At 43.2% G+C, this 14,183-nt stretch overlaps 1 protein-coding gene across 2 annotated transcripts; it reads left to right on the forward strand.

The window, feature by feature from the left end:
- The first annotated feature begins 1,051 nt into the window (after positions 1–1,051).
- Positions 1,052–12,015, forward strand: LOC148481387 (histo-blood group ABO system transferase-like). Of its 2 annotated transcripts, XM_088453594.1 has the most exons (7): positions 1,052–1,201; positions 3,682–3,757; positions 4,589–4,645; positions 6,500–6,568; positions 9,833–9,868; positions 9,983–10,117; positions 11,097–12,015. In XM_088453594.1, exons 1-7 carry the CDS (start codon positions 1,186–1,188, stop codon positions 11,797–11,799), a joined length of 1,092 nt encoding a protein of 363 aa, XP_088309720.1. In that variant the 5' UTR covers positions 1,052–1,185; the 3' UTR covers positions 11,800–12,015. The 2 variants fall into 2 exon arrangements, with proteins under 2 accessions (XP_088309720.1, XP_088309721.1); XM_088453595.1 differs by lacking the exons at positions 1,052–1,201; positions 3,682–3,757 and having other exon boundaries at positions 4,626–4,645; positions 9,955–10,117.
- The last annotated feature ends 2,168 nt before the right edge of the window (positions 12,016–14,183 follow it).

A 14,183-nucleotide genomic window follows, 5' to 3' on the forward strand; every position in this document is an offset into this window, starting at 1 on the left:
CCGCCCCTGATCGCATTGCAAAATGCGATCCTATCTGCCGGATGTATTATCCGGGACATGCAGGGAGACGGGCTCCGAAAAGAGCCCGTCCCTGCGATGTCTCCGGAGGGCAGTCGGGGCTTCTGCGCATGCGCAGTCCCGCGGACTGCACATGAGCGGCGCCCATTGCCGGCGGAGGGATCTGGCACATCCCTCCGCCGGCTGATATGCGGTAAGTCCCCATAGGACACAGCGGCTAACGCTATCTTTAGATAGCGTCAGCTGCTGGGGCCAATATCGGGAATGCTTCGCATTCCCGATATTGATACATTTAGCAGCATCGCATCCCTCATAGAAATCTATGGGGGAGGCGGCTGCCGGCGGCAATGGAGGGATCGCAGCAGGTATCGGAGATACCTGCTGCGGTCCCTCCTTCATACATCCGGGGGATACTTAGTATTTGAGGTAAACCCCAACAGGTGTTTTCTGGGAATTTACCTCAAATTCCCTTTGATAAATGGGCCCCTTAGTATATTTCCCATTTCAAAATAAAGGTCTTGACTCCCCTTTCAATATCAAAAAGAGCAGCACGCCTATCAAAATATATTACATTCAACAATTCAATTTTCAACATTTCTAAAGACGGGACTCCTCTTGATAGCCAATACTGTAAAATCATTTTTTTTTGCTAGGGTTATAATGGTCGTTAATAATGGCAACAATGTATTTTGAATTAGATTTGGGGCCCAGGAGGAAAAATCTGCTAATAGGAATGCTTCCCAAGAAAAAGGAAGATTGCTCTTTGTAATCTGTTGGACAAAATTATAAACTTTGTACCAAAATTTCTTGACCTTAGAGCATTGCCATATACATACAATTTTTTGACATTAACAATTTGGGAACTAGCTCCCACAAATGAAACACCTGCCATCCTTTATGAATAGCAAACCCTCAAATATCAACAACAATAAGCTTTGAATAGAACCCGCTGGTTCTAGAATTAACTAAATAATAGTAATATTCCATAGCTGTTGCCTTGTATTGATGATCGGAAAATATACCTTTCTTAAGGCAGAAGCTGCTTTCCATAGATTTGCAGGCACCTGCTCCAGTCCCAGGTGAGCAGGAGGAGGAGCCAGTCCTGCCTGTATCACACCTGTAGCTCTGTCAGCTGCAGGACTACAGAACTCTCCCAGCCCTGCTAATATGTTCCTGGAGATATGTAAGTACATTGGATAACGGGGGTCACTAATAGGATGGTACAAGCAAATGCTGGGTCACATGTGTAGCAACCTAAACAGGTGGGAGATGATGAGGTGCTTTTTACTGACCATAGTACATCATACATCTACTTGTACAAGTGTACTACAGATCTATGTAGGATTATACATTGATGGTCACCAGTTACTGTTTGATGCCGAATTCCTGCCGTTGTTGCAATGAAGATTTTAATACTTTCCTATGGGATATATTTGCGAAGCGTTGTTAGAAAACCTGGGACTTCTGATTGTGTTTATGTCTGATATTTAAAAGGTCAGAGCTTTAATTAGCAAGACCCTCTAGAGAAGGAAAAGCAATGCTGATTTCACTTTGCTGAGTGTGTGTATAATATATATATATATATATATATATATATATATATATAATCACTTTAAGCACTAAGATTATTTTACAGATGTGTTATACTTTTGCAATAATATAATTTCTATAATATAACTATTACAGTAAAGCTGAAGTTCTTAAGGCACAGTTTGATTACAGTGTGGATTCCCCTGTACCAGGACGGGGGAGCGTCATTCAGGTGGGATCCTACACTAACAATGTATATGATGGGACACCGCTCTTTAGGGTTTATTTAGCAAGTGGCAGCTTCCCCTGCCTGGCATGTTTAAGCCTGAAATGTAAAAGGTCAATGCTTTTAATGGCAAAACACATATATTAGAATTCCTGCTTAAAATGTGCTTCTCCTGCATTTTGCATTGTGCAGTGTAATGTCAGTCATAGCAGGTTAGGCACCTGTTAGTAATATGTTTGCAAACCATCCCCCTGGAATTCTATCTGTATATAAAATATTTAATGCAGTACAACCATGGTAGCTGAGCTAGGCTATGCACAAACAACCTCACAAGTGCATCTGCAATATTTGTACTCAATACTCCAATAAGAATCTCCACTTTCCTGTTATAGAGGAGTACAAAACATACAGTACACAGCGCTACTTATAGTGCTCCCATCTCATATGCACAGTGATGGCAAATGTTCCTGAGAAAGCAGCCTAGGAACCAGTGACTGAATCCAGGAATATATCAGTGAGGATACTGACTACATCTTATTGTAGTCATAGGAAGGGGAACTAAGATCCGGACAAACTTATTAGCCCATCAGAGTGGGAGCATTGTGCTGTGAATAGGCATACTGAGAAAAGGGGTGTTACCTAACCTCTCTGCTCATTACATCATCTGTCATATGCCTGTGGCTACCATGGTAACTGTAAATAAGTGACAGCAGCCTGATGGAAAAAGAATGACATTGTTATGAAACTCATGCACAAGATTTTCACCCTTAGCGAACTCTAACATGTGCATGTTTTCCAGATTGTCTAGCTGGTGCACGGGTGTGTTAATTGACTAACACAATAAATCTAAAGGTGTTACCAATTATTCCTGAGGATACCTTGAAAACACGCACTGTTAGGGTTGCATGAGGACTGACTTTGAGAAACACTCTCACAATCCAAAAAATATATTGGTGTTTGTGTGTGTATATAAATGTGGCAGGGAATCTAGATTGTATGCTCCACTGGGACAAGGACTGATGTGAATGGCCAAATCTATAACCAAAGCACTGCGGAATATGTGTGCGCTATATAAATAACTGGTAGTATTACTGATAATAGACTATCCAACAGTATACAAGATGCAGTACCCAAAGGTGACCAGTAACACAGTTTGGCAGTATAGAGCACAGTCACAGAAGAGGCAAATGTAGCAAGTGGAAGTTGGCAGAATGCAGCAAGCAACTGAAAAAGCAGAGTAGTGAGGAATACCGAGTGCAGTCCGGTGGACAACATTTATTGAAGCAAGGTGATTGGTACTGTTGTAGATCAGTCCAGATGGGGTATGCAGTGGCATAGGCAGGAGGATACCACAGCTGCCAGGCACCTATCACAGTCCCTGGCGCACTTTCTAAGTTTAGTTTTAAGTGGCGCTGGCTCCAATGGCCCAGTGCCTCTAATTTCCCAATGTACTGGAGGAAGGTGCAGGCAGGCTCAGATGATTGGCTCCTGCGCATTCAGTTACATCCCCTGTATTTAAAACGCACATTTCTCAGGATTCATACCCAGTACTCAAACTCACAACCTCACACATTGCAGTCCGACACCGAACTATCTCAGTCTAGTTTAGGATCCAGTTGTCACATTGTAGTATTGTATGTATTATGTGCCCAGCGTATATATGTGTCCCTGGAAACGGCGGGGAAGCTCTGTAAGTGTTAGCATTCGCTAGTATTGCACGTGGCTTGTAGAAGCACACGCCGGGGTTGTCGTTTGGACAGATCATTTCCAAAACATAATGTCCAGTCTGGCCTCCTCCAGACGTTGCCAAACATTTCCCATTTAATAAACATTTTATAAAAAGTAGCCTGATTGATTTTAGTAACTTGCAGAAGTCGTCCAATTGTTCTCATTTTCTTCCCTTCCAGATGACAAGGGCTGTGGGAAGAAATATTGCTATCTCCTCAGCTATGCTGTGATTATAATTCTGATTTACTGTGTGTGGTGAGTATTATAGATTTATTCTTACCCTAAGAGAAATTCACACAAATTAGTAGTGTTCATTCTAGCATCCTGCACCTGTCACAACCCCTGCGGTTCCTCTTTCCTGCCGGGGGTGTCGCTCTCTGCTCTGGTGCTTCTAGCACACTCAGCTGATGAAACAAACTGCTGAGATATAGACCAGAGTGTGCTGGAAGCACCAGAGCAGAGAGTGACACCCCAGGCAGGAAAGAGGAACTGCACGCGTTGTGCTAGGTGCTAGAATGAATACTAAATCAGCCAACACCAAATCAATATGGTAAGCACAGATTATAAATAAGTCCTCACACTGCTTTAAGCCCACTACCACTGGTGTCGGAATACATGATTACGGGAATGGAGGTAATTGATTATAATGCTCGCTGCACTCTAGCGTTTGTAATTGCAGCCAGTAGTCTCTGCATTGTGACGCCATTTATTTGGACACTGTCTGCCCCATGTACTTTGCGTATTCTCCACTGACCCCTCCAGCCCACGCCTGCAAGTGGAAGCGCTCATTATCACCGTATGACACAACAAATTTTGGCTGTTTTTTTTTAAAGATAATTTTTTTAAATTTATTATTATTATTATTATTATTATTATTATTATTATTATTATTATTACTATGTGCATTTTTCTGTCTTGCACATACACACAATTTTGTAAGCATATAACAGAAAATATTTTGTGTTATTCAGTTGCTTCAAAAGCCGTTGTAATAAACCTAAGCTATGATAGCTACGCCCATGCGTGTAGTAGTTATTGATAGTTAATTGGAAAGGGATTTATGAGTCTTATGATTGGCCATTTCAGGTACAGTATGAAAAATGACGCATGGCGTTCCCGGCTAACGCTGTCCTGCGAAGCACAGTGAGTAATATCCTTGTATATGTACTTTGTTACGTTTTATATATGTGTAATGCGTGTCAGGGCTTGGGGAAGGCAGAATTGTTTTTGGAACCCAAACTCCAGTAACATTTGGCTTCAAAGGGCTCTATTTATTAACATTATTTTTACTAAAATAAAGTGATAAAGGCTGTTTTGTGTTTTCACACCCTTTTCACATTATTTTAGTTTCACCTGTAGTTATTACAGGGCAATTGGAGTAGAATTAGTAAAATTCTACTCCAACCCCTAGTATCACTTATTTTTAGTAAAGCAGATCGCATTTCCCATAATTGTAATGGGAAATGTGATCCGACCAGAGTTACTAAATATAAATTGTAAAAAAATACTGGGGGAAGCCCTGTGATAATAACGCCTCCTGGAGGTGGCGTTATCCAGGGTCTCCCCCGGTTACCGGGCTCCCACTCTGCTCTAACGGGGAGAGCAGAGGCGGGAGCCGGTACCAGTAATCAGCTATGTGGTCTAAACAGACCGCAAGCTGATTGCTGTAAAAAAAAAGAAAAAAAAATGTGAAACTTTTTTTTTTTTTTTACTTACCTGAATCCAGGGACCAGTGATCGGGGCTCCGGTGATGTCTCCTCTCCGGTCAGCTGCTCTCCCACAGTGCACTGCTGCCCGGTCATCAGGTGATCGGGCCCCAGTGCAGTATGGGAGATCACCTGATCGGGAAGCCCGGAGAAGATCACCGGAGGCCAGGAGGATGCAGGTAATTGTAATGAAGGGAGGGGGGGGTCGCGGGGGTCTGCGATCGTGGGGGGAGGGGCTTAGCGTCGGTGGGGGGTAGCAGCGATTGTGGGTCGGCGCATGCGCGGGCTCTTAGTCGCGGTATTTTTTCTGAAAATACCGCGACTAGAGTAGAGTGTGGATGGGATCCGCAGTGACAGAGCTTTATCGCAAGCTCTGTCCCTGCAAGGGATTTGTAGTAAATCCCTGTGATATTGCCTGAATTCGCAATGCGAATTCACTCGGTAATATCACACTACAGCCCGCATTCAATATGCGGATTGTAGTAAATAGAGCCCAGTGTGTTAATTTTGTCGTATATGAAAGTGGAAATTATGTAACATTTTTAGGAGACTAAAATGATTTCCCCTTCTCTGTACAAACGCCTGGTCATTGCTTGGTATAACACATACTCTGCAGCACAGGGGGGAGCTATTACACTTGCATTTATTGCCTCTTGGTTATAGACCCCACTATACAATGTATAGGAGCAGGCTTGTGTCTCTTGCCCTTATCACTTCCCGTTTTTGCGCTCAAGTTACTGCTGATGTCATTAACGCACCAAATTCAAACAAGGTGGTTGCTTGTTTGTCATTTTTTGGCTTCCGGGTCAGCGACAGTACCATCCCGGCAACAAAAATGGTAAAGCAAATTCTATCTTTTGATAGAAGTGGCGCCAATCTGTGATTTAAAAAGTGGGTCCAGTTTAAAGCGCAACTTTTTTTTTTTTCTTTGCAATCTGTTTTTTATTAAGATTTTACAGTATGTAAACAAAATCAAATATACATTGTACATGTATCGGAGCAATACTCGGTCATTAAAGAGCGTGGTCACAAGCATGTCCAAATATATAAAATAAACAACAACAAAAAAGAGAGACAAACTAACCAATGCAAAAAAGAGATATTAATAGATGACGATGGGAATAGAGAAAGAGCTAAGAGAAAGAGAAAGGAAAGAATGGGTATAAGGGGAAAGGAAAATTAAAGCGCAACTTAATGTCGGGTAAACCGTTATTAAGGCAAACTCCATAGAGGAATAAACGCTTTTATCGGTTGAGAACCGTGATGTGTAATACTCGCTCTCTCCACACAGGGGCAGCAGTAATAAAGTCACCACCAACTCCTCGCAGCTGGACCTAGTTAAAGAGGTTGCTCTGCCAAGGTAAAACCTTTCTTCAGAGGGGGCTATAGATCATCACCTCGGGGTATTTAAAATTGCAACTAGTACGCCTCCCCCTCCTCCCCTTCTACCAGTCCCCTTATATGTTTTGGTTTATTGTCAATAACTTTATTTAAAAATAGCCCATTTGTAAGGCTTATTCTGTTTGTCTTCCATATCTGTTTTTGTGAGCTTTCTAGATTAGGAATTTAAAAAAATAAATAAAATCGCAACTAGCTGTCTGTATATTGGTGGCAAAAAAAATGTAGATGATGGTGTTTCTGTGTTTTATACATAAAATATATATGTATATATGTGTATATATATATATATATATATATATATATATATATATATATATATATAAAAATTGCCCTTAGGAGGATTTTATCTGGTTATTATGTTTAATTTATTTAAGTGCAAATAATACATAGACATTTTCACCAAATTCGTTTGACTCGTTTACTGAACGTTACATAGTTATTACAGCTGTCTGCAATTGTATATAAATTGCAAACAGGTGCCCCCCTAATACCAGCTCTGTATACTCAGTGTTTCTAGGTATCTGGGAGGACACAGGGTGCGGTCTTTCATCAGTTGTGGTAGTGACATCACAATATGACATCACCAACTTTGTATGGGTACAGGAGCTCTGCCCTGCATTTAGACACCAGGCGGCTTCAGCAGTGTCCAGTGATGACGGCACCATCTTAAACGCTTTAATCCATGGAGGGTGTCTCTATTTGTTACATTTATTTATTGAAAATGTTTCAAATAATATAAAGAGCAAACCAAAATCATCATAAAAGTGATCATGCAAATCACAGAAGGCCAATGAAAATCAAAACATCATGGGGTTCAGTATCATTAATAAGGAATATAGGTTAACCAATTGGCAATATGTTTCATTAGTGACTGAATGAGAGTATGGGCCCTATTTATTAACATTATTTTGAGTAAAATAAAGTGATAAAGGCTGTTTTGTGTTGTCACACCCTTTTCACATTATTTTAGTATCACCTGTAGTTATTACAGGGCAATTGGAGTAGAATTCGTAAGATTCTACTCCAACCCGTAAGTATCACTTATTTTTAGTAATCAGATTGCATTTCCCATAATTGTAATGGGAAATGTGATCTGGCCAAAGTTACTAAAAATAAATGTGAAAAAAATACATGGGGAGGCCCTGTGATAATAACGCCACCTGGAGGTGGCGTTATCCAGGGTCTCCCCTGGTTACCGGGCTCCTACTCTGCTCTAACGGGAAGAGCAGAGCCGGGAGTCGGTCCCAGTGATCAGCTGTGTGGTCTAAACAGACCGCAAGCTGATTACTGTAAAAAAAAAAAGAAAAAAAATTGACTTACCTGACTCCAGGGACCAGTGATCGGCCTCCGGTGATGACTCCCCTTCGGTCAGCTAGTCTCCCATAGTGCACTGCTGCCCGGTCATCAGGTGATCGGGTCCCAGTGCAGTATGGGAGATCACCTGACCGGAGGCATGGAGAACATCACCGGAGGCCCGGATCAAGCAGGTAAGTGCAATTAAGAGGCGGGGGGGTCCGCGATGGCGGGGGGCGGGGCTTAGCGCCAGGGGGGTAGCAGCGGCGGCCGGTCATCGCTCGCGCGAGCACTTTGTCACGGTATTTTTTGCAAAAATACCGTGATAAGGCTCCGAAGGCGATTCGCAGGGACAGAGCTTTATCGCAAGCTCTGTCCCTGCAAGGGAATTGTAGTAAATCCCTGTGATATTGCCTGAATTTGCAATGCAAATTCAGTCGTTAATATCACACTACAATCTGCATTCAATATGCGGATTGTAGTAAATAGAGCCCTATGTGTGTTAAACCACATATTTTCCATCAGTTTGTAGATAACGTCTCACTGTAACTTAACCATCGATCACAAAGTAAAAGTAAAGATAGAGGGGGGGGGAACTGATATCCAACATACACATAAACTTAAGTAAATCTGATGCCCGGCATTTCACCCTTGCCGGGATAAGACAGTCGGGAAGCCGGCTGCCGCTATTTAGGCAGTCGGCTTCCCGATTGCCTCCCGATGAGGTAAGGTCTGAATTATTTATTAGAACGTACTTCTGGAATATAATCAGCCGTCCTTAATTTCCAAAAGATCTCTTAGACTGGTTTGTAGGTCTACATTTCTTGATATGAAGTAGGGGCCCCACGTGCGTCTAAAAGTGTGGGGGCTCGACTCAACAGTCGAAAAGATGTCCTAATTATCAAAGCACATATATCTCAGCAGTAGTGCTTCCACTTCTCTTAATGAAGGGGATTTGGACCTTATTCAAGTGTTAAGGATCGATTTCTTTGCTACTGTTACTATCATGGTTAACATGGGTAATAGGGATTTTTCCTGTGTGTTAAGATGCCAGGCTTCAAAATTTACAAATAATAACGGTATAGGATGTAGATGTACGTTCAGGGAGAATGTGTGATTAATGAAGTATACCACCTTAAACCAAAACTTTTTGATACGTCCACAGGCCCAGAAGTCATGGAGGGTGTCTCTTTAGGATAGTTGGCTTCAGCAAAGCTTTCCAGGCACTGCCGGGTCCCCTGTTTAGTATCGCTGTGATACAAAGGAAAAATTGACTGGTATTTAATAATACTTACCCCTCCGGCGAGGTCCCGCGAAGTCCTCCTCCTCCTCCGCTGGGATTCTGGCAGCCTAACGCTGCCAGCGATGGGGCACCACTGTTATGCGCATGTGCGACGTACATGACACAGGGACCCGGTAATGCCTGGAAGGTTTTGCTGTAGCCGGAAAGCCACCGCCATCTCTATTACCAGTTATGGGGCCCGCATCGCTCTCGCCATCTAAAAGATGGCGAGAGAGCGATGCTTCACAAACATCGGTAATCTTAGATTACCGCTGTTTGTTAAATACAGAAACCTTCATTGATAAATGGGGACAATAGTGTCTAATACTCTAGAATGCTGACAACTTCCAGAAATATTTTCATGTTCTGTATTTGGGAAAGAAGTTAGATACTAGTATAATCCATTTGGCTCCAGATAAAACATTGTCACATCACGGAGAAAATTTCCTGTCCCATCCCCCCAAAAAATAAGTTTAATTATTAAGCCTGACCCCTCCCTGCCAATACTATACAGCATTTACACGTATACAAACGCTGCTTTGGAGACCCTAGGGACCTTTTACCTCGCTTCCATATCCCGTCTGCTGTCTGCATGTAGTTACATCTTACAGTAACATTGTTCCCTAATATTTACTTTCCCCTCTGCAGTATGGTGTATGAGAAGCCGGACGTGCTCCAGCCCCTGTAAGTGTGGATTTTACACAATAAAGTAAATTCATTACAGACGTTTCCATATGATTTAAGAAGCCAACAGGAAAATGTAAAATGAGGGGCGATATCTGTTTCTCTTCATCCCAGGAGGTCCGACGTCTTGATGATGACTCCTTGGTTTGCTCCCATCGTATGGACCGGTACCTATAACCTTGAGATACTGAACGCGCAGTTCCGCCAGCGAGACATCCGCATTGGCCTCACTGTGTTTGCAATTAAAAGGTTCGTTCATGTAAAATGTGGTGGAAGGAGGAGTAGACACAAAGACCGCCACATCACCTGGTGGTGGCGGATGGTGGGAAGATGGAGATTAAATCTTAGTGCTGTAAGTTACAGGCTGGAATTGGAGTTCTTAGAACCCAACAGTTGACTCTCTTAATAACTGTACATTATCATGACAAGCAGGAGATGCTCTGCAGGATATGTAGCCAAATACAGTATTTCTAGATGGGGAATACTTTGCAGATAATTATAGCGGGAAAGAGCAAGAGCCCAGGAGGGATGGGACTGGTACTAGGGTGGGAGGTAGGTTTCTTTTAACTAAAACATCAAAGGCTTTGAAAAAGTAACATCATTGTAGCTGCAGTCACTAGTGGGAAGATGTCGCCTGCCATCAATCCGTCTCCTTTACTTGTATTATCTTCTGAATACTCCGGGCCTGATTCAGAGTTAGGAGTAAATAAAAGGAACAATTTGCACCTGGTAAAACCACGCTGCACTGCAGGTGGGGTGAATATAAAATATGCAGAGAGATTTAGAGTTGGGAAGGGCATGTCGTGGCATAAGCATTTTCCCTGCATGCAAAAATGTAAATGCATTTGCACCCCTTCCATTGCAACATGGTATGTTTCAGGAGCAAATTGCTCCTTGTATTTAATTGCTCCTACCTCTGAATCAGGCCTCCAGTGGGCAATGTATAAGAGCACCTGTATAAATGGTTCCATCGGAAGTAAAACCTTCAACAAAGGAGCTGCTGGTCTCCATATTGTCTTTGGTTCAATTAGGCATTCCAGGGTTAAAATTTTTGCATATTTACTAAGATCACCCTAAAATAAGTGAATGGATGAGCGGAGAATAAAAGTGAATCCGTGTTTCTGATGTGCCCTGTGGAGCATGGCATTACAGCCATTGCTACACCTCGGTAGGTTGACAATGTTTTGTACTAAACCAATGTATTTTAAAATGGCGACTTGTTCTTCAGGTATACCGTCTTCATCCCAACTTTCATCAAAACCGCTGAAAAGTATTTCATGAAGGGATACAAAGTTAAATATTACGTGTTTACGGACCGTGTCGGAGACATTCCCAACATTACCCTCAGTGAGGGGAGGCAGATGGTCCTCCTGGAAGTTCCAAGTTACCAAAGATGGCAGGAGGTGTCTATGAGGCGTATGGAGATGATTCGCAATTATTCACGTCAACAATTCGTCAACGAGGTGGATTATTTGGTGTGCGTGGATGTGGACATGAGGTTCAGCGATGACGTTGGGGTGGAGATCTTAAGCGACCTGTTTGGGACGTTGCATCCTGGTCTGTACGACAAATCTCGCCTGGGCTTCACTTACGAACGCAGACCGGAGTCTGCGGCCTACATTCCTGGAGATGAGGGAGACTTTTATTACGCAGGGGGGTTTTTCGGGGGTATCGTAGAAGAGGTCTACAAGGCAAGCAACTTCTGTCATAATGCCATTATGGTGGACAAGAAAAATGGGGTTGAAGCCATTTGGCACGACGAGAGCTATTTGAACAATTATTTTCTTTATCACAAGCCAACAAAAATTCTGTCACCGGAATATTTGTGGGACAATGCGTTCGGCGTTCCAGACTTCCTCAAGAGAAGAAGATTTGTTGCCGTTCCAAAAAATCATGCGGCAATTCGGAGCAGAAGGGAATTGTGGGATTGAGACCCAAACAATGCTTTTATACCAAACGTGATGTTTGTAGTGGAAGCTTCTGCTCTCTCCTTTATGTTAAAGCAACATTACTATAGTGTGGTTAAATGTCACAAATTGTCTGGATTATCATGTTTTTCCATAGTGTGAAAGTCCTTTTATCATTTACCATGCTCGGTATAGGGCATTCCTGCACCGATTACACAAATAAAGAAATACATTGAGAGATTTGGCTTTTATGACAACATGTATGTGCTGACAATTATTACTTTAAAACGTATTGGCAGGCAAAGTGCGGTAATCTGTCACTAACGTACAATAAGGGCAGCCCTGTTGAAATTATTACTTACTACAGTCAGTTGCATAGGGTTGCAGTTAATAGACCAGCGGACGCAATGCCGCCGGTCTAAATCCTGACTTGACCTGCCCGACAAGGGACTTAAGATAGGCGTCGAAATGCCGAACGCCTATCTTAATCCCGACGCCGGAGGACCGACCCCCGCCATCCCGATTGTCCGCTGATGGGTAAGTATAACACTTAGCCCGGGGATGGGGGGGTGAGCTGCCGGTATTTCAATCCCATTCCAGCTGCATATACCCAGTAGCACTCCAGACCCATACACTAAGAGCCTGATTCAGAGTGGACGCAAAACGGGTCTGTTCTGCGTGTTTGGTCGCAGCAGATATGAGAAAATATGCAAATGCTGCAGGATTCGGGGAGGGTTTTTATGTAAAGAGATGACTGCCAGTGGCTTCTCCAATCCAACCCTTGCGTCTGAAGACGCAGCATCGGACAAACATCAGGAATATCGGTATTGGTTGCGCTATTTGATCTCCTGAGTAACCTTGTGGTAGCTCGGAATGTCCGTCACAACTGACGTACTGGGGGCCAGAAGCACTGCGTCCAAAGATGCAGCCGCTGACTGCGACAAGTCCCCAAAACGGTCGTGACATGCCTGCATTTTAGTCGTCGCTCCTCTTGCTGTCGCAAGACCCTAACGACGCTTGCACAGTGAGGCTCAGATGACTAAACATTGGTCGGTGTATGAGATCCGTTAATGTATATATGAAGGTGGTACCTTTCATAAATTCTCATATAGATGCAGAAAAACTTTTTTGCGCACAAGTTCTTTCAGTCTCCTTGTCCCACTTCCACACAGCTGCGTGGTGACGTCCAAAGCGCAATATCGTCTGTGAATCGAGTAAGTTGCAACAATAGTTCCATAATTGGCAAACAAATGTCACCTCTGTACTCGGACTTCCGTGTAAGCTGTCCGGTGCGTTTCGCCTGGGTTAGACTTTTTTTCAAAAGTGTTTACTTTCAGCTGCTACAAATTTATAGAGCGGTCTTCTCAAACATGGAATAGAGTGGGCCTGATTCCGATTTGCACGCAGTGGTGTCCATAACACCCCCACTGAGCGAACCATGGCTGCGTGCACTACTAGCCACCACCCAGTCGCCGTCCAGGAACGGCCATCACTTTTCTGCAACATTTCCATTAGTCAGACCTGATCGCAACGGCACCTTGGTGCGTAGGGGTCTTCAGAATTTGCGCAGTTGCAAAAAAAAAATCAATCGACTACATGAACACTGACATTGCGCACAGCTCATTCACTCGCACACCCTCATTTGCTGGAAAACATTCTGATTTAAAGTGATTTCAGATTTTAAGATCTAGATCATGACATTACTATATTATTTCATTATAATCCTGATTAAACTGGAATTATGACACCACATTTTATGTTTAACACTTTTTATGTTTAATGAGTAATCTCAACTTGGTTTCTAAAAGGTCACCATTGAGTGGTTTCCATCCAGCTTAGCAGTAAATATGAGATGATCCTGTGTATCTTTAAGGTTATGGGGCATATTTATCAATATATGCGGCCAGGTCCGGATAATGAGGATTCCTTTATCACTGCAAATTTGCGGCAATAAGGAATCCATATTCGCCTACATGTATTATGACAATAATCGTCAGGACGGGGATTTCGAGAATCCCTGTCCCGTTGATCAGTAGAAATTAAGTGATGGCGTCTGAGATCACTTTCCTTTCTACTATGGCCAACTGCTACTCTACCGCGCATGGGAATGTGGTCAAGAGTTCTAATTGCCTGGGCTTGATGGTGGAGACCAGCGGGAGGCCCGGGTCAACTGCTCCACCCTTTCCTCCTTGTTGCGCCCTGGCCCCCTGGTTTTGCCCCTGGCTGAGAGGGGCACACGGCGTCCCTCTGTGGACCACACACTAAATACTTAATTTTTATTTTAAGGAGGCATGGCCACATTTGCGTTCGGTCGCGCCACCCAAATATTACCAGGGCCCGGCAAGGCTCACTACTGCCCTGGCTGCCGCGGCTAAGCTCCAGAATGCAAAGCATTCCAGAGATTGGTA

The sequence above is a fragment of the Taudactylus pleione genome, unplaced genomic scaffold (genome assembly GCF_031769625.1).
Source record: "Taudactylus pleione unplaced genomic scaffold, aTauple2 ptg000583l, whole genome shotgun sequence".
Lineage (NCBI taxonomy): Eukaryota > Metazoa > Chordata > Amphibia > Anura > Myobatrachidae > Taudactylus > Taudactylus pleione.

Excerpts from the sequence above, each read along its gene's own strand:
- LOC148481387 (XM_088453594.1), top strand. Across the intron at positions 4,646-6,499 it reads ACGCTGTCCTGCGAAGCACA|GGGCAGCAGTAATAAAGTCA; the intron begins GTGAGTAATATC and ends CTCTCCACACAG. Across the intron at positions 6,569-9,832 it reads AAAGAGGTTGCTCTGCCAAG|TATGGTGTATGAGAAGCCGG; the intron begins GTAAAACCTTTC and ends TCCCCTCTGCAG.